This window comes from Cavia porcellus, unplaced genomic scaffold, assembly GCF_034190915.1.
Source record: "Cavia porcellus strain 051 isolate PalLab524CR breed Dunkin Hartley unplaced genomic scaffold, mCavPor4.1 scaffold_12, whole genome shotgun sequence".
Taxonomy (NCBI): Eukaryota; Metazoa; Chordata; class Mammalia; order Rodentia; family Caviidae; genus Cavia; species Cavia porcellus.
The window spans coordinates 31,353,504-31,378,894 of NW_026947495.1; the positions used below are offsets into that span (position 1 = coordinate 31,353,504).

At 32.2% G+C, this 25,391-nt stretch overlaps 1 protein-coding gene across 7 annotated transcripts in view; it reads right to left on the bottom strand.

The window, feature by feature from the left end:
* Lrp1b (LDL receptor related protein 1B) overlaps positions 1 to 25,391 on the bottom strand; it is a 1,703,137-nt gene that overhangs the window by 651,440 nt on the left and 1,026,306 nt on the right. For all 7 annotated transcript variants that reach the window (XR_010050782.1, XM_063259026.1, XM_063259028.1 and 4 more), the window contains exons 16-18: positions 18,772 to 18,912; positions 14,672 to 14,797; positions 7,781 to 7,897 (exon numbers count right to left, since the gene is read on the bottom strand). Coding sequence is in view for 6 of the 7 variants with exons in the window: in XM_063259026.1 (XP_063115096.1) it covers positions 7,781 to 7,897; positions 14,672 to 14,797; positions 18,772 to 18,912 (384 nt within the window). In the remaining variant the exon portion in view is untranslated. The remainder of the gene's footprint in view (positions 1 to 7,780; positions 7,898 to 14,671; positions 14,798 to 18,771; positions 18,913 to 25,391) is intronic.

A 25,391-nucleotide genomic window follows, 5' to 3' on the forward strand; every position in this document is an offset into this window, starting at 1 on the left:
ACTAGCACATCTGAAAGTTCTTGCTGACACAGAAAACATAAAACCACCAAATAGAACACAGAAAAAGAAGCACATGCTCAATGAGAATTACAGCAGTTACAATCAGGAATAAGACGGCAGACTCAATCTACGTCATAGCTGGCTGATTAAACATGTTTGCAAGCCCATATTTATATTAATAGTGCATGTAGTCTTATTTGAGAGCACTGATTAATGAAAGAAAAATTACCAAGCTTCCAATTCTTTTATTGCACTCCAATATGCGTTATCAAATTGTATCTACCTATTATGATAACCAAATCTAAAGTTATACAGATTACCCATTCAAATTTGATGACAACAGTGAGATATTTTTTATTATTACCATTTATTTATTTACTGGTTTATTTATTTTTTGAGATCTTAATTTAAGTTTATTGGTACAAATTAAGTTTATCGAATGACTACATTCATTATAGGATATTTGTGTCTGTACATGATGTATCTTGTCTCTCTTTTTTTTCCAATTCCCATCAGCTCTTCTCCTTTTTATTTTTCATATGTAAAAAATAAAATGAATTATACTCCAGGTAAATTGATCTTTATTTTTTAATTTATCCTTAAGTAGGAAAAATAAAAATAAGGATAGATAAGATATTTGCAACAAAATTAATGTTTCATCAATAACTATATCTACTTATTCTCTGATTCATTCATCTATTCATCAAAAGAAATTTACAGCTATAAAATAAAATATGCATATTTTATCATGTGAATGAAGTCCTTAAAAGCAACAATTTGAAAGTCAGATTTTCAATAGTTTTCTAAGAAAGATTATACAGATTTTTCTTATATAAAAATTAAATATAATTCATACTACCCTTATTAGAAGAGATAGAAACCAAAAATGATTGATGCATATTTTCCATGCCTGAATATCTGATGAAACTGATCCATAAGCAACATTGTACTGATTTATTTTTGTTATTACACTCCACTTGAAATGTTTTTATGAAAAAGGAGAAATTTTACTTCTTTTGGTACTCTATATGATTTTTTCTCATTTTCTTAATGTAGTTTTCTCATTGTTCTTAATTATATTCTGAGGCAATGTTCTTACATTACCATGGTAATATAATATGTTCTATAAGTTTGTAGAGTGTTTTGTTTACTTGTAATTTAATTTAAAACTTTTATAATTTTAACATGTCATTTTCAGCTTACTATATATCCTAATCAAGAAAAAGCCAACAGGTAAGTATAATATTTTTAAAGAATTGTAATTTCAAAAAAAGGATACTTAAGCATTCTACTTTAAGAAGTGGAAATAATAACAAGAAAATTTACCTAAGAGTTGAAAAGGTTTGCCCCAGATAATAGTGAAATGTGTGAAGCAGAGTGATGAGTGTTTTATTGTAGGTATTTATATATTATCTCATTATCTTTATACATGTGTGTGTGCAAATCTAGTTACTGTTTTAAAATATACATCATTTAGAATATGACTCTGTAATGAACTAAGTATTCCAAAACCATGTAAAGATCAGGACTGCTGCATAATAATTTATACATGCCAAAGTAGAGGAAAGATGTAAATTTATTTTTAAAAAATTCATACAAGACCATAACAAGTAAGAGTACCCCTTTTTTCTAGGGGGATTTTCTCCCTATCCCCTAACATCTAGTTTAAAAATTCTTCTGCCTTATCCTTCCCTGAAACCCAGCATCTGGAACATAATCTAAAAACACAAAGCTTAGTCAGTCTAATATGGATTCACCTTGTGAGATGGATTAACCGAGGGGCAACTTGCAACACCCAGCTGAACTGAATCAGAGTGGGGCTAGGTGTGGAAGGCCCACCTGAGGGTTGTTGCCAACAGCATAAAAAGAGAACCAGAGGGGAAGATGGTATGCTGGTCATTCTCCTGAAGAAACCTGTCACACTAGTTTTCCTGATATGAACTCAGCTCTTTCCATCATCAGAGAAGCTCAGTTTCTTGCTGCCACAGAGAATGGCTGTGATTCTTTTCAGGGGAGTTCTGGTTCTTATTTTGAGCATTCCTCCCTGGTTTTAGGGCATATCCCTCAGCCTGCTAGCACAGATCTTTCTTCCCAATGGCCGAGACTTTCTAGTTTCTACCATGGACCTTTGAACCTTGTCTGTGTAGATCTGTGATATGGATTTGCATGAAACATTGTTTTGGGCTCCGGGTCTTCAGCTAGACTTGTGCATGATAATGCCATGGGATCCAGGCTCTTAGCTGGATTACTTGGGTCACTAGGGAGTGGACACATGTATTGTGCTTTTTTTTTTATTTTTTTTTGTACCAGGGATCGAACTCAGGACCACGAGCTCCCAAAGCAGGTGCTTATGCAGCTGAGCTAAATGCCTAGATATATTTTCTTTTTTAACTCTTGTACTCTTTTGCATTTGACTCTGAGTGAATATTATGAAATAACCCTATAAATTATGTCTTCTATTAAATTTATTCCCTATAAACTCTTACTATAACACAATGTAAGAAAATTTACTATAAGAAAATAATATTTGGAGAACATATCAACAAATGCTGAACTTGAAACTCTGAAAAGGATACTAGAACAGCATGACTCAGAAGTTACATCTTGACTGTCTTTCTGACAATACAGCCTCACCTCAGGTCAGCTCAAATTCTGAGAAAGAGTTCATCGAGGAAATGAGCAGCATCTCTAGTGATTCCAATACACACAGCCTGTCTATTCCAAGGGATGACAAACTGCAGAATATCACGCCTCTCTAGAATGTGCAGCAGTGGAAGAGTGTTTGTTTTGTTTTGTTTCATAGTTAGACATGACTGTATTGCCAGTAATGGAAAGGAATAAAGACAAATTCTGCTATTGCTGCATAGCAAACTCTAGTTAATGGTCAGGACCATGCAGCCAAGACAGCAGTGATTGTCATAGGCAAACTGGACCTTTTAAAAATACTGCATCAAAATACAGATGTAGGCTAAGACTTTGTATCTGGTCTAAAGAAAGATTTTGACATAGCAACACACAGTTATCTTGACAGAAGATACTTGATGACACTGGTTACATCTTAGGCAAATAATCACAGAACGTTTGTTTTCCTAATGTACCTCAGCATGACAGAACTGATATGTTCTCTAGAGCAAAATATAACTTCAACATGATACTTTTCAAGGAATAATTTTAGTGTTTAAAAATAAAGGATTGGAAGAATGCTGCTATTTCCTGAAATAAATTTTTCAAATCCAGTTGAAAAAGTATGTATATTCTGACTTCATGATTAAAAAAGCTATTTGAAACAAATAGGAAGAAAATTAATAGTTCGATTTTTATTGAAATACTTGTAAATGCCTTCACTATAGAGAATTTTACAAACATTCTCTCATTTATCTGATTTATTCTGTGTGTTTGTATGCAGGCATGCGTCCACAGGTTGTACTTTACTAAGGAGGAAATCAATGCCGATGAAGTCTCTAAAGAATTTCTTTACTTCTGACTGAAATTTAAAGGGCTTTGTTTCAGCAGTTAGAATTATTATTGCCCAGTGACGGATAAGGCATCAGATTAGCTGTTGCAGTGCAGAGTTTTAAACTGAACAGAGAAGCGGTAGCAGCTAAGGGTTGGAGGAATTTAAGGGAAATATGGTGGAAGAAGTGAAAGAGAAAGAAGGGACTGAGTTATAGGTACCATAAAAATGTTTGCCAGAAATGGATTGAAAACAGTCATCTGGAAGCGTTTTAATGACTACTTCCATGAGCAGCCACATATGCAGCATGACCTCTGTAGCCTGTGCAGTAAATGCTATTGACACGTGGACTCCACGCCTCCAGAACTATGAAAGATCAGATCTTTTTGTTTTAAACCATCTTACTTGCAGTAATTTTTTTGCAGTAGCTCTAAGAAATTCCAGTCTGTAAAGTACGATGAAATCATATGGCTTAAACTTTCAGATCTAGTTCTAGTTTTATCATCACATGAAGTGCTTCTCTTCAAACTGCAGATTTCTGGAGTGCATCCAAGGTCTGCTTGAGTGGGAATCTTTGAGGAAGGGCAGGTAGGGGCTTGGGAATCTTTCCCAGCAATAAGCACTGGAGATGAATCAGACCTCAAGCAACAAATCAGGAAATTGTTGAGTTAGCCAAGAGAACTAGAAGTCATTTTATTAGTTTCTGCCTCTGGCTGTCATTCATCTGCTCAAACTTCCACTTTGTGCAGACCTTGCCTGTTAGGCAGATATGTGCAAAAGAAGAACTTGTAACAAAAGTCAGATTCAAGATAACATCACATACCTAAGATAATAAGAAAGCTCAACAAGAGATCATATACCATTTCCTAATGGAAATATAAAGAACGTTTAAGTATAAATATAAGTAATAAGCAAAAAGAGATAAGAAACAGAATAAATTAGTCTAATATGTGAAATATAAATCTTCAAAACAGAGTAAAAAGACCTCAGTTTCTTAGGCATCTTTAATTTTAATAAAAGTTATTGCCAAATGGGAAATGAAAAACAAATATGTCTGAAAGAAGATTAAAACTCCAAATGATAGAAAAGTTGAAAAATAAAGCAACAAAGTTGCTAATCCCAAATTTACCTCCTTTAATACAGATACCAAAAAATAATATATCATCAAACATTTTTATCTTATTGAGAGTTTTTTTAATTTCTCGGAAGATGAGAAAATCAATAAAAATATGTTTTTAAAAAGGACAATAACATTGTCTTACATTAAGACTGAGTACAATTAGCAACTTTGGAAAAATGAAATTTACACAAATCTCTCATGGTGGAATCAATTTTAAGGTACATTCACTTGATCGTAAAGAAAATTCAAATACTTTAAATTAACCTAACGTTTTTACAGATACAGTTTTTCAATAGGACAAAATCATAAAAATGAGATACTACATCTATATTTCACAACATATTTGAAAAATCTTCTCATAACAAGCAAAAATATCATACATGCAAAATGATGGCAAACTGACATAATGAATGGTTGTTTCAAACTGAGTCCACAGAAATATAACTCTCAAGTTAGTTTCCCAAGAAATAATGTTTTAATTGCCCACAAAAAGGCTTGAACTTTTGTTACTATGATTTCTTTACAGCCTTAAAAATCACACTGCAGAAATATTGGACTTACGCAAAAAGGAGACTACACTACAGTGAATAGTGGATTTAAAACTGTAAATTTGCAAGGATATTAAAAGTATGAGGATGATACAGATCTAAACATGACAATATGAAGTAAAGAGAACCTCCCTTGCTCTACCTTCTGAAGTGTGTGGATAAAAGAAAATCAGAAGACTTTCAAAATAAGATTTTAAAGACCTTGAAAATATAAGATTTAAAGACTTGGGGGGAAATACATTTTGGAAGCACCCACAGAAAGAATCTCAACTATAAAACAAGATTAATATTTTAGTTGGAATTTCAACATGTAAGTTACACAGTAGGCTTCTCTCCACATTATATTAGGAGAAGCTTGGAAACTAAGTTAATGAAGGTAGTGAGCCCATTACAATCTATAGAAATATCATTTATAGGATAATGCATTCTGTTTAATTCCATTATTGTAGTTCTTGATCAGCACAAAAATCAGCATCAGCTGGAAAGTGTAGAAATGTAAATTACTGAGCCACACCTAAACCTTCAGTGGATCAGATACTCTGGTGGAGTGATCTGTTTTTCTATAGCCTTCTAGAAGATTCCCATTTGGGCTCCAGTTTAAGAATTGCTATCTTAATAAACAATTTCCCAAGTTTTAGTACCTGTTGTATCACTGGAAAGAATTAAAATATTGATTTTTTGGTGCTATTCTTAGACAATTTTATTTAATCAGTCTGGGGCAAGGTGTGGCTAAGTTATTTTAAATCTCACTTGATATTTTATTTATTGACAGCTACTGTTAAGAATTGATGGCTGTTTTTATCCTTGAGAGAATCTAGTTCTAACACAGGCGTCATAATTTGATATGTCCCTCTTGTTTGCAGCATTGATACACAAAGTCTCCTTTATAAATGTGACAATTTTTGAAAAAAAGGATCAATTAAAGATTAAGGCCAATTCTCCGAGAGCCGTCCTAATTGTGTGTTTGCCCACATATACTGTCAGTCCAAAATTTCCAGTTAATGTGTAAAGCTACATGCAAGCAAAATGAGTAAGTTCTGTAATTATATGTTGGTGAATTTCACTGAAAATTTGACTCTCAGCTGTAGCAACTGCAGATCCTAATAACTATCAGGAACACTTTTAATTATAGATTTTTTTCATATTTTAAATCTAAATATTAAAATTATTTTAGGTAAAATATTATCTACTGTAAATGACTGTCCATGGACTTGAAATAGTTTCTTAAAATGGCTGTAGTAGGATTCTTCTACTAGACTTACAATTTTGTAAATTTGGCTTTTTACAAGGGCAAAAGTGAAATGTAACCAGGCCAATATAATGATGTTTAATAAAAATGGTAATTAATTGAACCTATAATCATGTTATAAATTTTGTCAAATAAGGTAACCTCTTTAAAAATTGTAACTTTTGTCACTTTGTACTCAGTAGGGAGGTAATTAGGTTACGAAAATGTCTGAAACTTTAAAAGTGAGATTGTGCCCACTAGTTATTCTGTCAGCATTTATCCTGATAAAAAATTTTCATTTAAAATGACAATATGAAAAATAGTTCAGTAGTTTAGTTTAAGAAAATTTTAATAAGAACATTTTAGGTAACTAAACAATGCAAATTATAAATGCAGTCATTTAATTAAGAAACTGAAAATCATTTTTCTAGTGTTAACAGGACTTTAAAATTGGGTTACATAATTAAAATATAATTATTTTATTATCATTATTATTCTTATTATTTTTGTGATGCTGGGTTTCAAGCACAGAACTTTGCATATGCTAAGGTGTTACACTCTCAGTGTGCCACATCTCAGAACTAATGACAATAATTTTTAAAAACCCATTCCTCTTATTAAAATAAATTATGTTTCAGAAAATCATGATATTTCCCTTATATTTTTGCATATATATATATATATATATATATATATATATATATATTATTGACACAAATAATATCAGACTGTGAGTTTAGATTAGCAGCATAAGTGCCTGACAGGCAAGTGCAAGTTAGTGAGTTCAACCCTGGGTACAAATAATAATAATAATAACTGCCTGCTTTCATGTAAGTGAAAAGAAAAATAATTAAATTTGCAACTTTATGCATAAATGCATTTTTACTGCTCTCAGAAGTAGGAGAAACACAGTTGGAATTTTGCCATCAGCAAACATATTATCTTAAACTGATGATGATTTTTGTTATTCAGCATCATGTGACAAGAGGTACCAATTAATTTACCATGTAATCCCAGTCTTGACTATTTATTACTTTCAGAATATAACATATATACACCAATAAGAAATATTTTCTCCTCATTTATTACAAATATTACTCATTGCACAATTTGGCAAGGTTAATCATTATAGACGTAAGACTAATTGTGAACACTTGAAAATATCTATTTAGTGATATAATAACCACTCCTAGTAAAATCTGGGATGCTTGGATCCATTTATTTTAGCTGACAATACTATTATAGCTTCTGGAATGAGATATTTTGAAAAGCTTTCACAAAAGCACATACTCAAATTCAAAGGGCTGCAATGAAATCAACAGACCCCTGGCTTGTTGGTTTGTCTGTAATATGCTCTTCAGGGGATTGCAGTGATAGGATGTTACATCTAACTCAATCTCTGCTAATAGAATATTTCATTTACAACTTACCACAAGTTGCCATTTCGTCCGTCTGGTCACCACAGTCGTCTTCCCTGTCACACAGCCATGCTCTAGGAATGCAACGGCCATTTCCACAAGCAAACTGGTCTGACTGGCAGGTTCTGGCTATGATGATCAATTAAAATATAAGGAATAAATTTAGAAGCTTTTTGAGCAGTATTAAGGTTATGTCCAAGCACGCAATATCGCTTTTATGTATGATACCACTTTTCTCTATGAAGATAAAACAATTTAAATGTAAATTTTTAATTAATATTTCAAATAGCAAGTTACTTGTATTCTTTAAAGATCATATAGCTTTGCCTTCTATTAAAATGACCACAAATAACAAAGGATTCAGTATTTCCCACACATTTCTAGAATTGAGCCTGTGAATTGATTTTACAATTTTTGCCTGTCACATACTTATGAAAATACAAATAAGTTGAAAGTTATCCAAATTTTGATTCATAAAAAATAATTTTATATTTCCAATTGGTCAAGACAACTCTTGCTTTACGTAAGAGGAAGTCTTTGGACACTATAACAGGGTGCGTAGTTTCTAATCATCATGTCAGAATTGTATTTTTCTTATGTTTTCAGTACATTTACTTTTTGAACTGTAAATGATCCATTAGAAAATGTTTTCTTAAACATACATTTAGCCTCAAGGCATTATTATAATTCATTTTTTAAGTTCTGTAAAAATATGACTGTTTCATCAAGGTATTCCAATGAACTTTGCTTTGTGTTCTCTTAAAGGTTTCAATGAACACCAACATGGAAACTTAATTTCTATGTTAGCCAAAGGTCATGGTTTAAATAATTCAGAAAGGGGATATGTTCTATGGGAATTTGTTCTTTTATACTATAATCAGATCAACTTTTTTTTGAAAGCCTAAACGTCTACACAGCTTTTCTCGTCCCCTGGCTCTCGTTGCTAAACAATTATTTTTAATGTCTGATTTTCTTTTTGCCTTATTTTGTCCTTGTAAAGTTTTAATCTGTCTTCCCATGTGTATGAGTATCTCTTCCACTCTTCTTTTTCTTTATATTAGGAAAAAAATGGGATCTGCAAAGGAGATAGTCAGATTTAAGTATATTTTAACTAGCTGGTTTGGAGAAAACCAACTAATGACGAAAGTCTGCATTTCTATGCTTACAAAGAACAATCTATCTTAGATTATAGACTAAATCTTGTTTTCTGAGTGGATAATCATAGAGATTTGCTACATTTCAAATTACAGTAATTTAAAATATTAAGAAGATTATCATACCATATATACTGCTTTTTGTAGATCAAGGCCTTGATTCTAAAATATTTTAAGCAATATCTGAGTTTGTCATTTGACAAACTGATAATTTACTTTAACTTAAGGGATTTAAAACTCTGAAAAGCATGTGCTTCTGAGTTTTCAATGTCAAAATTTCAGTAAGATCAAGTCTTTCTAAGATGTCTCATCTGGTTAGTACTACAGATTTTTCTGTTAAATTATTCTAAAACTTAGAATAAAAGTAGGAATGTTCTTCAGTAATTTTTATATAATTATGTCGACTTAAACAATAGTATTTGTAATTGTGTAAACTTGCTAAAAAACTAAGAGATACACATACAAGTTGTGGGCATTAGTTTATTTGATAGAAAGAAGTAGAAAAAGAGATGTGAAAGAGGATAACAATTTTTGCACTATAGATCTGTGTTACTTATTACAGTAAGAACTTTTTTATCTTTTAAATTTGAGGTCAACTTTCATGAAGAATTTTGTTTAAATACTCTCTTCTTTTTTTCTCTGTAAAGTCTTTCCTCCTTTTTTTCCCCATATCTTTTGATCTTTTATTATTCACTATTTCCTTCATTTTATACCATTCTTTCATTCTATCTTGTTTTAAATACATTATTACATATTTTCATCTCCATGAAATTCTAATTGACTTACAATAACTTCTAATTTTGCTTAGTCCAATTCTGTTACCAAATATCTAGTAATAATTTAGATTTCAATGTAATAAAGACTTCAGTTGTATTGTTTAATTTTAACCTACAGAAGGTATAGACAACTAATTTAAAGAGAAGAAGAGACAATATAAAAGCCATTGTTGATTTTCCTATTGTCTGGCTTCAAAGGCCTATGCCTTCATCACTTTGTTCTGATCAGTTTAATACTATTTTGTTTTGTATGCATTAATTGTGTGTGAAGATATGGACAACTATTTAGAAGAAAACAAGAGGCATTATGTCACCACTGTAGATTTCCTGTTGTCTTGCTTTGAAATCTGTGTCACTTACATTGTTTTCTTCTAATCTGCTTAGTTCTGCTTTGTTATGCTTAGTTTTACCCTCTTTAAAATAAAAAAATAAATAAAAATTTTCAGAAACTACCTTCTTTCATTAGTAGAGCTAATAGTGATGAGAAAGCAGAATGCAAAATAATTTCTAAGAACTTATTTCATGCGTTATTTCATAACCCAAAATAAATTCACCAGGTTGTTAATGAGGAATCTTATGCCAGAAAATGTATGAATTTAAAACCCTATTTTAATCATGGACGTAATTGTTTGTATTGTGTAGCAGGGAAATATAACTGAACTTTAATAAAAAATGTTTTGATTCATAAATCTCCAAGAACTGCCTATGTATCCAAATTGACTGAATTATCACACTCCAATCAGTGGATTCCTAGCGAAAGAATCACAGCTGCTGCTTTTTCAATTCTGTCTCCAGCAGATCTAATTTAGTCTGGAGGTGAGATTAGAAAAGCAGCTCCAGAAAACTGATTTCATAGCAAATGCTGCTCTAAGGAATAGGAAATGTAAACTTCCTCTGGGGGAATTGTTTATCAAGCAGTTAAACCAGAAATTCACTGTTACAATGCAAATATTTCTACCCATCATTAATCATGCTGTCTCTGGTGCCACATAGCAGTGGGAATTTTCCTCAATGCACTAGTACTATACAGAGGAAGAGAACACTGCACAAAACACTCTATTCCTAAACTTTGACTTTGCTACATGTCAATCAAAGTATTCTAATTAAAGAAAACAATTCAAGGCATATTAAAGTGCCATATATATATATATATATATATATATATATATATTGATAATCTTGCTCCACATTTCAGGTAGTCTACCAATTACTAGGTAACCCAAGCTGGCCTCCAATTTGTAGTGGCACTCTTGCCTCAGTCTCCCCAGTGCTAGAATTATATTGACACATCACTTTACCTAGTTGAAAATATGCTATTTAGCTGACCTTAGAAAAGCATCTGATATTTTATACACTCAGCTGTTTTGATGCAATTATACTTGTCTAGTATAAATTTAGGCAAACATAGTGGAGGATGTGCAAAGAAATAATACGTAGTTCAACTAGAGCACTGCCTTGAGAGGAAAAGCTGGTCTGAAACCACCGAGGTTTAAATCTAAGAATTACCAGGAGTACTACGAGAGAAAAAGAATTTTAAACCCAGTACATTTCAGCTTGCCTCAAGGACTCGTTCATAAGTAGACAAAAAGCACTTAAGGAATCGGGGAGGACAGAGACTCAGCCTGTGACTCTGTCAGCTCTCCCTCGGCCCCTGTGCATGTCCAGGATCCTTAGTGGTATATTCTCTTCTGTCACATTAGATTCATTCTACCTGCTAATATGTATTACTGTTACTATGTCATTTTTTTCCATTTACATTTTTTATTTCCTAGGAGGTACAGGGGATGATATTGCTAAATCTGTTGAATGTCATCAAGAAAAATCGCATCTTAGTATTTTCTTCATATGTGCTACATATTTTAGTTAAAAATTTAAAAATATATTAGTTACATTTGACATCCTTATATAATTTTCCCTATTTGTATTTACATCCTGCTGTATTTAGTTTTAAATTTTTCACTTCCAGAGATAATCTAATACCCTTTGTACACATTTATGAATTCATAGAAATTATAAAGGACTGCTTTATAGTTTTATTCTTTGTAAAATTGTTGTTGATATCATTCAGAACTTGATGTTTAACGCATTTTTAAACTCATTCCTGTTGATAACTCAAATATTACTTCACTTGTTTTACCTGTGAATAACAATTTACTATGAGTATCTACTCTCCTGTTAACAGATAATTTGAGTTATTTTAAGTTCCTAGTATTACTAGAAGTAGAACAATGAACATACTTGTTCAGAGGCACTAATTAGTGCAAAAATAGAAGTGGAATTATAGGCTCAATTGTATACTTCTTTACATATGTTGAATTTTACCGAATTATTTTCCAATCTGAAAAAGATTTTGTATACTCACAAAAAAGATTATATGATAGTTCCTTTGATGATACTTAGTTTTCTCAGATTCTTTTCCATTCAAATTGTTTTTGTTATTCTGTAGAATACTTTCCTTATATTTTTAAAGACTTAGCTTGAATACTGCCTCCTTTAGGAAATGTCTCCAGCAAACCAAAGATCGAAATTCTTTATTTTTGCTGTGTGCCTGCACTCAGAACAGCTTGGAGCTTCAAATTCTGTCAGGATGGTCTAGTAAGATACTTTCCCCCAGTCTTCATTTATAGCTTCTTAATGAAAAGTATTTTATATTTTTCTCATTTTGTCACAAGTGACTTAGTAAATATTTACTGAATTAGTAGACTGAGGAAAGAAATACTCCAAAGGATCAATACAGGAAATTGTCTCCTTGTGGGAAAGGATTTTTTTTTTAATGTAAAATGGTCATGATGCTAATCATTAGAGGATAGTGGGTTCAATTCCAATAAAAATCTCTACCATACCTAGCTAAGCTTTTAACCTAGGACAACATTCATATATATCCTTATATTTAAGAATAGATGGAAATGACTCAGGGAAATAGTCTGCATAAATATGCCACTTTTTCTAGTGTAGTAAGATACCATTTAAAGATTTTGATAAAATGAAAGAACACTGTCAGACGAAAACTCTGTGCATAGCTTCAAAATAAATCATGTTTGATTTTCTCTTTGTACATTTTACTCAAGTTCTTAAGATATCCAGGGGACATAATATTTCTTATAAATATACTGATGAGATCGAGTACTTGATACCATTTATTGAGTGGCATCACTTGAAGTGGACCACAGGACTTGAGTGTCTTATACATCGTACTATTAGGATTGATTGTTTAATTTGCTTTTAAACGTAAGCATTTGTAATTTGATATTATAAACAGGCTAGCTAAACATAAATATTATTTTAAAAATAAATTTTTAAATTTGTAAAAATCTAGATGCAATAAAGAAGATATGATGTGAACAAATTGAGTCAGCAGTTTCTTCTTTTTTATTGTGTAAGCAGATCTGTCTGTTTAGCATGTAATGAAGCATAGTGCTCAAGTTGAACCTTAATCGTAAAGAAAACCAGTAATTGCATTGACACAAAGATACTTCATTATAAATTGCTCAGGTTGTAATAGCAACCTAAGCAAAGTTAAATTGACAAGTGGACTGTACATACAGCTATACATTCTAACTAATCTGTGAGATAATATAGTTTTGCTTTTAAAACATAATGGTCATGGAGACAAAATATTTTCAAACAGATTTCCCTAAATTCTTACCAATGATGTGAATTTAAGCAAGTCTTCTTGCAGCTATTTCATCTATACAACGAATGATTTTGAAAGAAGGGACGTGGGACCAAACATTTTCTAGAGCCTTATGTTTTCTAACAAAATATTTTCAAAACAATCTTATAAGACACACATAATAATCTTTTAAGAAATGAACTTACTCCAAATTGCACAGTAGACTTTAATTTAGTAGCTAAGAGAATAATTGATTTGTAGGTCTTGAGAAAGTATGTCACTACAAAGAATATAAGATTTAGGTAAAGATTATGGATTGGTGACGTTTAACCTTGACATTGTTTTGTATGTAGTGAAAAACTCTTTGGAAACAACTTCTAGCTAATTCATACTGTTATTGAGCTGCAAGAAATGTAGGAGGAAAATGAGTTGTGGAGAATTATAGGTCTACAAGAGAAAACCAGTGGCAAAACCAGGAGTAGGAACTAATCTTCATGACATCTGATTCTTTTTTGTGCACACTGCTGATCTGTTTTCCCTAGTACTTTACAGTAGTTGATACTTGGTAAAGCTTATTTTGTCAAAACAAAGAACTGAGAGCTTGTGCACTTAATGTTACTATATGTAATGTTTTTTACAGAAATCATTTTTTTTGCTAATCATATCAGTATGTGCCATCAAAACAGTAGTTTTTCTTCATCTAAAGAGAAGTACTATGCTGCTGCTAGTCAAAATCATTTTTCAATGTTTATCTGTCTAATAATGACCTTTCTGGCACTGTTATGACCTGTACTACAAGCTGTGTATTTCCACTCAACAAGCACCTGGCTAGGGATTCAAAGATTTATTACAATGGTATAGATTATATGGAAATATAAATAGGCTTAGTGGTCTTGGGACTTCATGGCAGCAAAAAAACTACAGCACATAAATAATGTGCAATGAACAGAAAAATATTCACAAAGGTATCCCACAAGAGGCAAAATAAAATTTATGTCTTTTTTTAAGGTTTAGAAAAAACATGTTCCTTGTGTGATGGCCTGTATCATAACCTCCCCACAGATCTCGTCTTCCGCTGCCAAGCAAGATTTAGTAGGGGTCTGTCTTGTACAAGAAGAATGTTGACAGTCAGCTTATACAAATAGGTAAAGTACGGGATTGCTTTGGAAAGAAGTCATGCCCCACGGTTATATAAAAAAAATTGTGCTTGAGTTTTTACAGCATCAAACTTTGAATTCGTTGCCTGTTACAAAAATCAAATTATCAGCACTAAGAACAGGCAAGTTCAAAACATTCACCTACATTTTTATGAAAGTCAATTTTGGGGGTGAATTAGGTACATGTCCGAGTTAATCTTTACCTGAACAAGTTTCATTAGATTCATCTTCATTGCTCCCACAGTCATTAGCTCCATCGCAAAGCCATTTCTTGGGGATACAGCGATTATTCTGGCATTTAAACTGATCATCAGGACAGCTGTGATTGACTGGGAGGGAGGGTGAAGCAAGCTTAATTATTTAAAATTGGATTATCTCATAAATATTGTGAATTAACTTTACAAAAGTGTTACTGAAATTATACTGCAGTTCAATAAATGGCATGGACTTAGTTATCTGCTGTCCCAAATTTTATAGCAAATATTAACCTTCTAGCTTTATCAAATATAACTTTCAGAGAAAGCATCAAATAATTAAATCTGAAATACAAAGAAATCTAATCACCTTTAATATTTTCACTCAAATGAACAAGATACCTAAATTTGTTTTCCTTCTGTTATATGAAGTAGATACCAAAATATTCATCAGAAGCCTTTAAAATTAACATCATTGTAATGTTTAATTCAACAAAATAAATGTCAAAATAATTTTATTATATATATTAATATTTTTAAAACAACTCATTCATTCAAATATTTTTAAAAAAAATTAACTAAGCCTCATTTGATTCTAGTACTTCAGCCAATGTTCTTGGGACTGGAAAGAAAAATATAGAAATGAAACTTATATTACTTGTGATTTAGAGTTGATGACAAAAACAAAATTCTATATAATTTAAAAACGTAAAAGATCACCATGTCTTTTCTTTCCTAGTACAAGCAAATAAACACGCAACTACAAAAAATACTGAATATAAAAGCAGTCCCCACATGGGAAGCTGTTCACAACTAAAGGTTGAACTTCCAATATTTGAGAACAACAAGGAAGCTCCTTAATGTCAATCATTTTTAAGTTTTTCTTCTGGCATTCTAGATACACGGTCTTCAGCATTAGATTCACAATTTCAACATTCATTTAAAGCCATGTTTCTTATGCCCAGCCGTTTCAATTCTGCATCATAAAAATGAGTTTTAGTATTAGTTTTGTTTAGAATTTGAAAAACTCATTTTTATCATGCTTTAGCATAAAAAATGTGTATGTTTTTGGCCACTGTTTATTAAAAACACTTTTCCTTACAAGTAGTATTAAAAGCAGTTTTAACACTTTTTTAGAAAGTTTTCATTCATGAAAAGGTAAAGGCTTATATTTTATTTTATGGGAGTATGATTATTTTTATCCACTTCGGGGACTTTAGCAAAAATATTGTCCATGAGACATAGACATTATACAATATACCAGAGGGTTAACATTTGCAAGTTTTAAGATTATTTGGAAGCACTTCAGTAAAGCCAAATCAAGGACTTTAGCAAATTTTATCAATAAGGTAAATGGGAATTCAGACATAGTATCCTGTTTTAATGAGACATTGAAGGATAGAAAGTATCATGTTAATAGAACTCCAGATAGTAGATTTTGAATGTTTAAAATCTAAAATAGTCCTCTGAAATTACTTATGTAGTACTGGAATATTAACCATGAATCCCTAGAACTATAATGTCACTCAGGATGAATGAAATGTTCAGACAAGACACTGAACTGAAAGATACCTAGAGATTTTTAATGTTCATTTCCTCTATGATTTAATCATCAGTCCTTGCATGTGCTAAAAGCCACGTTCGATGTTGAGACTATAGAATGTCACAACATAATGTGCCTCCTTAGGAAAATGTCTATTAGGTGCGCCACACAAGAAGCACGTACTGACCATATGGTTTGGCAACTGCTGTAATACAAATGCATGCAATAGATGAATGTTTAACTCCAACTGGGCTACACTGATTTAATTTTGGAACAATCAGATCATCTTTCTGAAGAAGGTAGTGATAAACTGTTTTTAATTTCATAGACTAAAAAAATCCTGTATACTCTCATAGTGAAGCAAAATAGAAGAATATTTTTGAGACCTACTTATAATTTAAATTTATCAGTGCAAAAGGATAAGATGCTTCATACACTAAAGGCTAAAAATGTAATTATGAGACATTAAAAAGTACCTATATGTGAGTTGACAGATTTTATAATTTAGCTTCTTAATTATTCAATTATTGCAGTAATAAGAATATATAGCAAATTATAAATAACATTCTAGAAACACAAAGGAAAATGGACTTTAAGGGAGGAATAGTGTTGGGACTAATAGAAGAATACTCATTGACTTCACCTGAGATGGGAAACTAACTTAATCAATGTAAATCTAGAAGAGGGGAGATTAAAACTTAATTAGTTAGGAGGTAGAGGATGGATTAGGTTCTATAATTGGAGTGGAGGACACCAGGAAATGTCCATGGCTTTGGTGACAGAATGGAAAAGAATGGCAGTGATAAAAAAAAAAAAAAAAAGGATACTGACTAGGAATTTTACCACTGTAATTAACAGTAGCATGAAATACCTACCACCATTATGCCAGCTAGGACTTTCTTTTTAGGATCTCTGGGAAAGGAAGGACAATCACACAAGGAGGCATGGGTAGGATGAAGTAACACATGATAATATAATAAAACATCTGTGCTGTGCTGAGACATTAGATTTCTGTGACTAGAAGAAGTCGATATACAGTTAGCATTAATTAAAATCTTGAGAAAAGGACTGTGAGCCAGAAGGAATGAGGAAATTAAGCTAATCACCAGTACAGCTTTTGGGTAAAAAGGCAGAAAACTATCCTTATTCCCAGATTAAATGCTTTTCTTAACTTAAAATTTTGACAGTCACATCAATTTAACATTTAAACTTATTGTTGGTTCATATTTTAAAGGACAGAAAATAATGGAGGTGAAAATAAGTGCATAATTCTGAATTAAAGTCCATTCTTGAAATTAAAAAGTATCTTTTTTCATGTATATGTTTGAAAAATATTTTGTAAAATCCGTGTTTAGACTTTTATCCTATAGCACAAACGTTTGCATAACACAGACACGTTCTGAGCTGTCTTTTTCTTTTTTTCTTCTCTCTTGTCTCACCTGTCTACAATAGCCCTAGCCCACCCCTTTTCTTTTCCTCTCCTCCCCTCTCCTCCCCTCAACTCCCCTCTCCTCCCCTCCCCTCTCCTCTCCTCTGCTATCTTCTCCTCTTCTCTCCTCTCCTCTCTCCTCTCCTCTCCTTCCTTTCCTTTTCTACCTTGAAGACTGACAATAGAACTGAGGTCTTATTCATTAAGCTACAGCCCCAGACCTTTCTTTTCATTTTATTTTGAGATCATATTTTTATTAAGTTGCAAAGTTTCTCAAAATTGTAATCCTTTCTCACCCTCTAGAATGCTAGGTGTGTGCTACCATGTCCAACACAAATATATTCATTTTCAAAAATGTGTTTTTTAAGCTTTACTTTTAATTATTAATTTCAAAAAATGGTCAATTAATTTTCAAATGTTAATTTTAACCTGAAAACGTCATTAATTAAATGATTGTGTTTAAATCTGTGCTTAAGTTAATTGAAATTTGTCTAAAACAGGCCTATATCCACATAAAACATTTTCTCTCAAAAGAATACAGTTAGTGACTCCAAACAAATATATGAAATATTATTTTATGAACTTTCCAAACAGAAAAAGTAAGTAAAAGACAAAAGGAGGAAGGGGATATTAAACTCTTAATTTCTATTTGATGTCATATGTGTTTGGTCTCATGTTCTGAGCCGATCAATCTGGTTAATAACATATTCCAAACCCATTCCTCTTTCTTTGGATCTTGAAGATTCTGTTGCCAAAGAGCAATGGAGTGATTTCTGAACTTCTGTAAATTTGCTCAGTCTCTAGTGATTTAAATAGATACTCCATGCCTTTAAATTTAAAGATTAAAAGAGGTCCCCTGTTGCTGCCCTAAAGAGTGGTGTGTTTGTACTAACTTAGAATAAGAGGAGAGGTAAGTTTTGGAAACACTAAAATGATACATAAAGGGTGGAGAAAAAGAAGAAAAACTTTGCTAAAAGAAATGCGAATTACGTTATTTTTGGTATAAGCTTTTGGAAAATGATAAGAAATCAAACTGAATTCAATTTGCCTCAGAGATATTCACATACTGCTTTGGTAATTATCAAACAGATAAGACTCAGGAAAATGCAGTTTAAAGATGACTTGAGGTGAACATACAGCAGTTGATTGGGTCCTCATCACTTCCATCGAGGCAGTCATCGTCTCCGTCACATTTCCACCGCGCTTGGATGCAGTGTCTATTTTTGCAGCGAAATTCTCCAGCTTTACATATGCGAGGCAGTATTTCTCCAGGATTAACTAGAATTTTAAAAAGTTCAAGTCCAATGAACAGTGCTGGCTGCGTTCAGTTTATTCAAATATGATTTTTTAGCAGATTTGTTTAAGATTCCACATTTCAGTTGAGATCGTGTGGTATTAGTATTTCCCTGTCTGACATTCCAGTTTTTATATTGTACTTCAGACACATCAAGTTGTCACAAGTGACAGGATTTCTTTTGCAAAAAGCTAAATATTTCACTATATACATGTGCATGTGCACAGACAGAAATACATACAATTTCTAAACTAGATCTTAAGGAAGAAAGAGATTGAGATGTAGATCAAAGAGGACAAACTGCAAATATATAAGATCAATAGGTCTACAAACTTTAATTATGTCATCCAAATACAATCACAATATTTCAAGGCATAGAGGAAATCTGTGGCAACCAGACTGTAGGTGTTCTTAGGACAAGAACAACTACAACAAAGCCATAAGAAAAATAATGGATAAATTTATTTGGCAGTAGAAATCAGTTTACTATGAATGTCAAAGCATCCTATTGTGCATATAAAATATATACATTAAAATGATAACTTGCCTAAATTTAAAATACTTTGCCATCCAAAGATATATAACATCCACCTGAATTTATAGTTTTCTAGTTCATATGGAAGTCAGTATGACTATTTCTCAAAAACGCAAAATTAGAAATCCCATATGACCCAACTGTCCCTTTTGTAAGTACGTGTCTTCCACAAAGAGTGTCCGACATCATGCCACATTAATGCATGTATTTCCTGTTTACAGCAGCACAGTTCATAACCACCAAAACCTGGAAGCACCCTGTGTACCTCAAAATAGATGACTGGATAAAGAAAATGCAGTACCTATTTGTCTGTCTGTCTATCTATCTATCTATCTATCTATCATGAAACAATACTCAACTATAAAAGAAGGGCAAATTTGAGACACTTATAGGAAAATGCATACGGCTGGAGAACACAATATTGTGTGAAACAAATCAGAAACACAAACTTGAATACCACATGGAAATTCTCACTTGAGTAAAGCAGAGTACAAATTAAGAGAAAAATAAAGGAAAGATTGAAGGTGACAAGCAAATGGATCTCTTGAAAATAGGAAGGACTAAGGGTGAAGGGATAGGGGGAGGGATGGAAGACAGTAAAGACACATCAGGGACAGCATTCCAATTGCTTCAGTGAATATGGACATCACGTGGTGTACATAGGAGCTAAGATTGATGGTATCAGAAGAAATAATGAGTGAGTGATGGGAATTAGTGAAAAAGGAGAGACAGAGAGAGAAGGAAAGGGCACTAAAACAAGAAACAAGATGTCTTCTGTACCTGTGCCTACTACCCAAGATGACTGTAAACTGTATGCGCTGCAAACGTATATTAACAAAAGTTAAATAAAACTATAGTTTTAATAATTCTAAATTAAAATTAATGAAATATAAGACAAAGAGTATAAAAGAAAATACTGTTAGATGACAAAATACAGTTTTATTTCAACTTACAAAAAATACAAAAGCAACAATACACTGGCAGCCATTTCCAGAACTGGGAAAATTTAAGTTTGTCCAACAATAATATTTCTACGCAGAACCTTAAACAATATCAGAGTTTGTGTCTAGATGTCCCTCACAGCCTCATGCAGTCCTAATTAGCTGGGGCTTTCTCAGTGGCTGAATCCAGTGTGTTTCCTGGATTTGTGGCTCAGTGCTAGGATTAAGGGTGCTGAAATGAAGGGTGGGTGACTTATGGATCATTCATTGATTGGACTGGTACCACACTAATCCCAGGAGGAACATACAACACAAGGGACCAGAAGAGGCTTGTCTCTTCTCTCTCCATCATTGCTTTTGCTGTCTTCTGCTAACATGAAATATTGCCCCCTCTACAATGTACTGCCCTGTGTTGGCCTGAAACCTCCACAAACTGTAAGCTAAATAAACCTTTTCTCCTTTAACTACGGATGTCAGCTATTTTGTCTTAGCAATAAGAGAAAAGTAATGACAAATCGTTCTTTTAATTAGTTGTCATCCAAATAATTCATATTGCAGTCCTACTTTATGTTAGATTTGTAGTTTTGCTTTTAAAGAACTTTCATTCATTTTAACTGAATATCATGATACTTTAGGTATGTTAAAGAATTTCACTATCTCCACTTTATAGATAAGCAAACTGAGAATTAATTAAACTGAAAATACAAAGGATAGCACAAATTTTGATGGTTATATTTGTTTTGCTGGACTGCAAGTGGAAAAACTCAGGATCAGTTAGTGAAGTAACTATAATACTCAAACTTAAGTCTTTATATATTGGAATTATATACAATTTTTTTCATATATTCATGTTCTCTAACACAATGGCATGAATTTATTTAATTGAGACATATCCACAAATTTAAAGTGTATTTTCTGTTCCTGTGGCAATGGTTGAAAGAAGTAATCTGTGTTTTGGTTTATATTGCAAACAGCCTGAACATATTTCAATCTAGTTTGTTCAAGGGAAACAAAAGCCAATCTATTCATTTTTATTCAAATAATTTTAAATTTAATTTTTGTATAAATGTTATTGTCTGATGAAAATGTCACAAAATTTATACTGCAAGAATAAGTTCGAAATATCACGTGACTTCTCTTGTATGAAAAGTTGAAATTTTCAATAAAGAGTAAAATAAAAGGTTATTATTTTTTACATGAAAGGAAATAGGGAGATAGATCTTTCCAAAATGGCCAGGATTCTAACAGATAAAAAGAATGAAAGAGAAATAGGTTTAAAAAATGAATTTAGATATGCTATGTGTATGCCCCAATTTCACAGATGTAAACTATGTATAATAAAAATTCTGAAAAAAGTTTCTCATCTGGCCCAAGATGAAGTAGATTCACAGCATATTCAGCTAAAAATATAAGAATTTTTCTACAAATGCCTGTTTCTATAAATGTAAAAAAAAATAAGTTATATGAGAAATGTGGCTTTTCCGCAGTCCTTTGCATAACATTGCTGTGTTTTTGTTTTTCCACTGTGGGTGGAAAACATGGAAACGGATGTGAATCTTGTCCCTTGTTTCAGGAACTGCTTCAGAGATGGCAGAGCCCATCACAAGGCATGTGAGTTTGTGGGTTAGAAACCTATGCAGTCATGAATCACTAAAGCAGCAATTTCTCTATGAGGTCATTTCTCTAACATCACATGAGAGTAGGCAATTTGTGTGTATTTAATCCCAAACAGGAAACAATAAAACTATACTTCTATATTGTCTAAAGTTCTTCCATGCACTGTAGTATGTTAGGTAGAGACATTTATCTATGGTGTTGCCAGATATCATATACTTACTTTTGATCTGGATTTATTTTCAAGGATTAAAAATAATAGATATCAGTCTCGGAAGATATAAATAGTATATTCTGGAACAATAGACAGAATAATGAAGTTTATTTTTAGCTACTAAGGTTTTATTTCCAAAGACTCCCAGGTTTAAAGGTATCATTAATTGATTTTAGCCTTAACCTAAACTTTCCATATGCAATTGATAGTTATGTCACAAAGAAACTACATTGTCAATGCCAACTGCCAGGTTTGTTCAGAATACATGCTAATAGGGACAGTATATTTTGAGCTAAAGAATATGAAGTATATTAATCTGGATAAAACAGCAGTTTACAAGTTCAGAAGGGATGGCGCTTTCCACAGATTGACTATCATGTATGAATGGATGTCAGTGTCATGTGTTGAGGCAGGTATACTGCTGACCAGCTGATTTACCAGGCATTTGATGAAGCAAGTATATGGAACTTACATGAAAAACAAAATAGTTCACCTAAACAATTAGATTAGTATTTTTTTGTACATTTTGTAAAACTTTATCAGGCTTCCACTGCGTGGGATCTTTGAATGCACGAAGGACAGCATTGCATTCACAACTGGGGACACCTGAAATAAAATGGGCATGTACTTAACAATTATTTGCTGTCTGACTTACTGAAATTAACAGAAATTGCCTTACTATAGTGAGAGATTCTATCTCTGAGACTGTATAAATCTTAAGGAAAACAATTGTCATGTCCATTAGCTCAGAAGTTTATCCTCTTCTCATACGCAAGAACATGGATGAATTAACAAGTGTTGAACAGCAAACCTTAAAGGGTTGTGCCTCAAACTGTGCAAAACCTGTAATTCTACTACATTTAACACTTTCGATAGAAATGTTACAATATAATCTCTTTAATAAGAGATTGACCTACTAATAAATAATACTTTAAATTAATAGAGATCAGATGTAAACTAACACAAGCTATGAACTACCTGCATAAACCATTAGTCTCATATATCTCGTGAGTCTACAGTATGAAGTGAAATTTGCATTCTAGAATTAATTATTTTTCTGTGGTAAAAATGACAGAGTGATTGCTAGAATTAATTGTCAGGTGTTAACGAAATAAGGAAGAAAAGATACTAATAAACTTTTATTTTAGTTTAGTTTTACATCAACTCAATATTTAGATTTCAGCTCAGAAAATTAAATCAATACATGTTCCTAATCTTGATTTATTAAGCTACTGAGTGAATAATTGACTGTATTTCTAAGTTTGCTCATACTCTTTTCAAACATAGTATAGTGATGTATGCTAAACTAATTCCCCGTTTCCCTCAGTTCGTGATTTTTCTGTCAACTGTATAAAAATTCAGTCATAGCACCATTTGTCTCTGTGCAAGATATAAACTAAAAATGTACTGTTGTCACTACATGCCTCATATTAAGATATGCATTTGTCTAACACAGTGTTCATTTCCTTTTTGTTTTTGTTTCGAGACCACAGAGTTGCTTATACCTTACTTGAGCAGAGAGAGACAGTATTGGTAAATGCCTTCATACAACTTCACACAGAATGGCAGTGAGAAAAATACTGCTTTGGCTTTTGATTTTTCATCCTCAGATCATGGCAAGATGACCTTTTATTAACTAGAATGATCTTCTGAGCAGCCAACCTAAGTGTGCTATAATCTGTGAGTTTTTATGCAAGAAGGCAATAAATTTTCACTGCTTTAAACTTTTTAGTACATATTAGATTGCATGGATCCTAGACCATAAGGCTTGTCACCAGTGAACCAGATAAATGGCTCAACATAGTGGAGTACTCTTTCTGACAGAGACATATATCTGGTGTTCCATACAGTCATAAAGGTCACAATCCTAGTGACACATAATTTTGTGGTGCTATTTCTTAGTTAAATAATATATTTGGAATGTTCAAATTGTTCTTCTGTGCATAAGATACATTTGCACATTCAGTGAGCTCTTTCATGCCACCAAATAAACATTTTTTTAAATTACTAATTTATTAGTATAGGTAAAATGATTTGGTGACTTTATAAAACAGAAACTATTACTTTTCTTAGAAGCATTATGTCCTCATTTTTAATTTTTGACTTTGTGTTTCTCCCCATAATACTGTCAAGAAATATAAAATTTACTTAAATAATTGATTGATTGGTTTTACGCGTGATTCTCAGAGATAGTGAGCTTCAGGTCATTATATTTCAGGAGACATCAGTTCTCCTTGGAGAGGATTTGTCCATGGCAGACATGTTCAGTCTTCTCATCCTTGATTTATCCTAGGCATGGCATTAGAATGTGATCTTAAGCAGACATACAGGATGAAAAAAATTTTTTTTTTCCAGTTTGGGACATGGCTTTTTATGACATAGCTTTATGATACAAGCTCATTAAGAGCAAATCCTTTATGTTCAATCTTGCCTGATCACTTGTCAATAGGTTTTTGTTTCCTTGATACTAATTCAATGAAGACAACTGACAGCAGAAAGGCCATGTCTTAATGAGCGTGCCTTGGCTCTCTGATTTGCTTGTTAGACTCAGATTATATAGTTAATTTAGGTAACTCCTTTTGTACGCCTATAATGTAGCTTGAACTAAAGCTAAAGTCCAGAGGTTCACACTGAAGAGAAATTAGTGGCACAGAGGTACTGTTTGGTCCTATATACTGCAACTATAAACCCCATTTTCTGGTTTTCCTGAATGTTAATTTCCCTATCTGCACACCAAGTGTAACATAGCCTTTAAGTATTTTCCTATTAAAAAGATATGAACTGAAAATATTTAAACACATTTTTTATTCTTTGTAAAAAATTAGATAATATGCTACTTTTCCTAATATTTTTCAAAGGAAACTAGCCAAGTCTCATAGCACAGCAAAAGGTACAATGGAATTTTACAGTTGAATTCAATTTTCATTCTGAAGTAAGAATAAACTTATTTTCAGTGACAAAATTATTTATTATTAAAAGTATAGAAAAAGTTATCATTTGTTTCCATTTCACTCCATGGAGGTTAGATTGTCTGTGAAATGTAGTGTCTAGGAAGAGACTTAACAGTCTCAGAAAACTTACCTATAACTTTTACCTAAGAAATAATCATTTATGTACAAATATGATAAAAATCTTGGAAAATCAGTTTTGTAATCAATA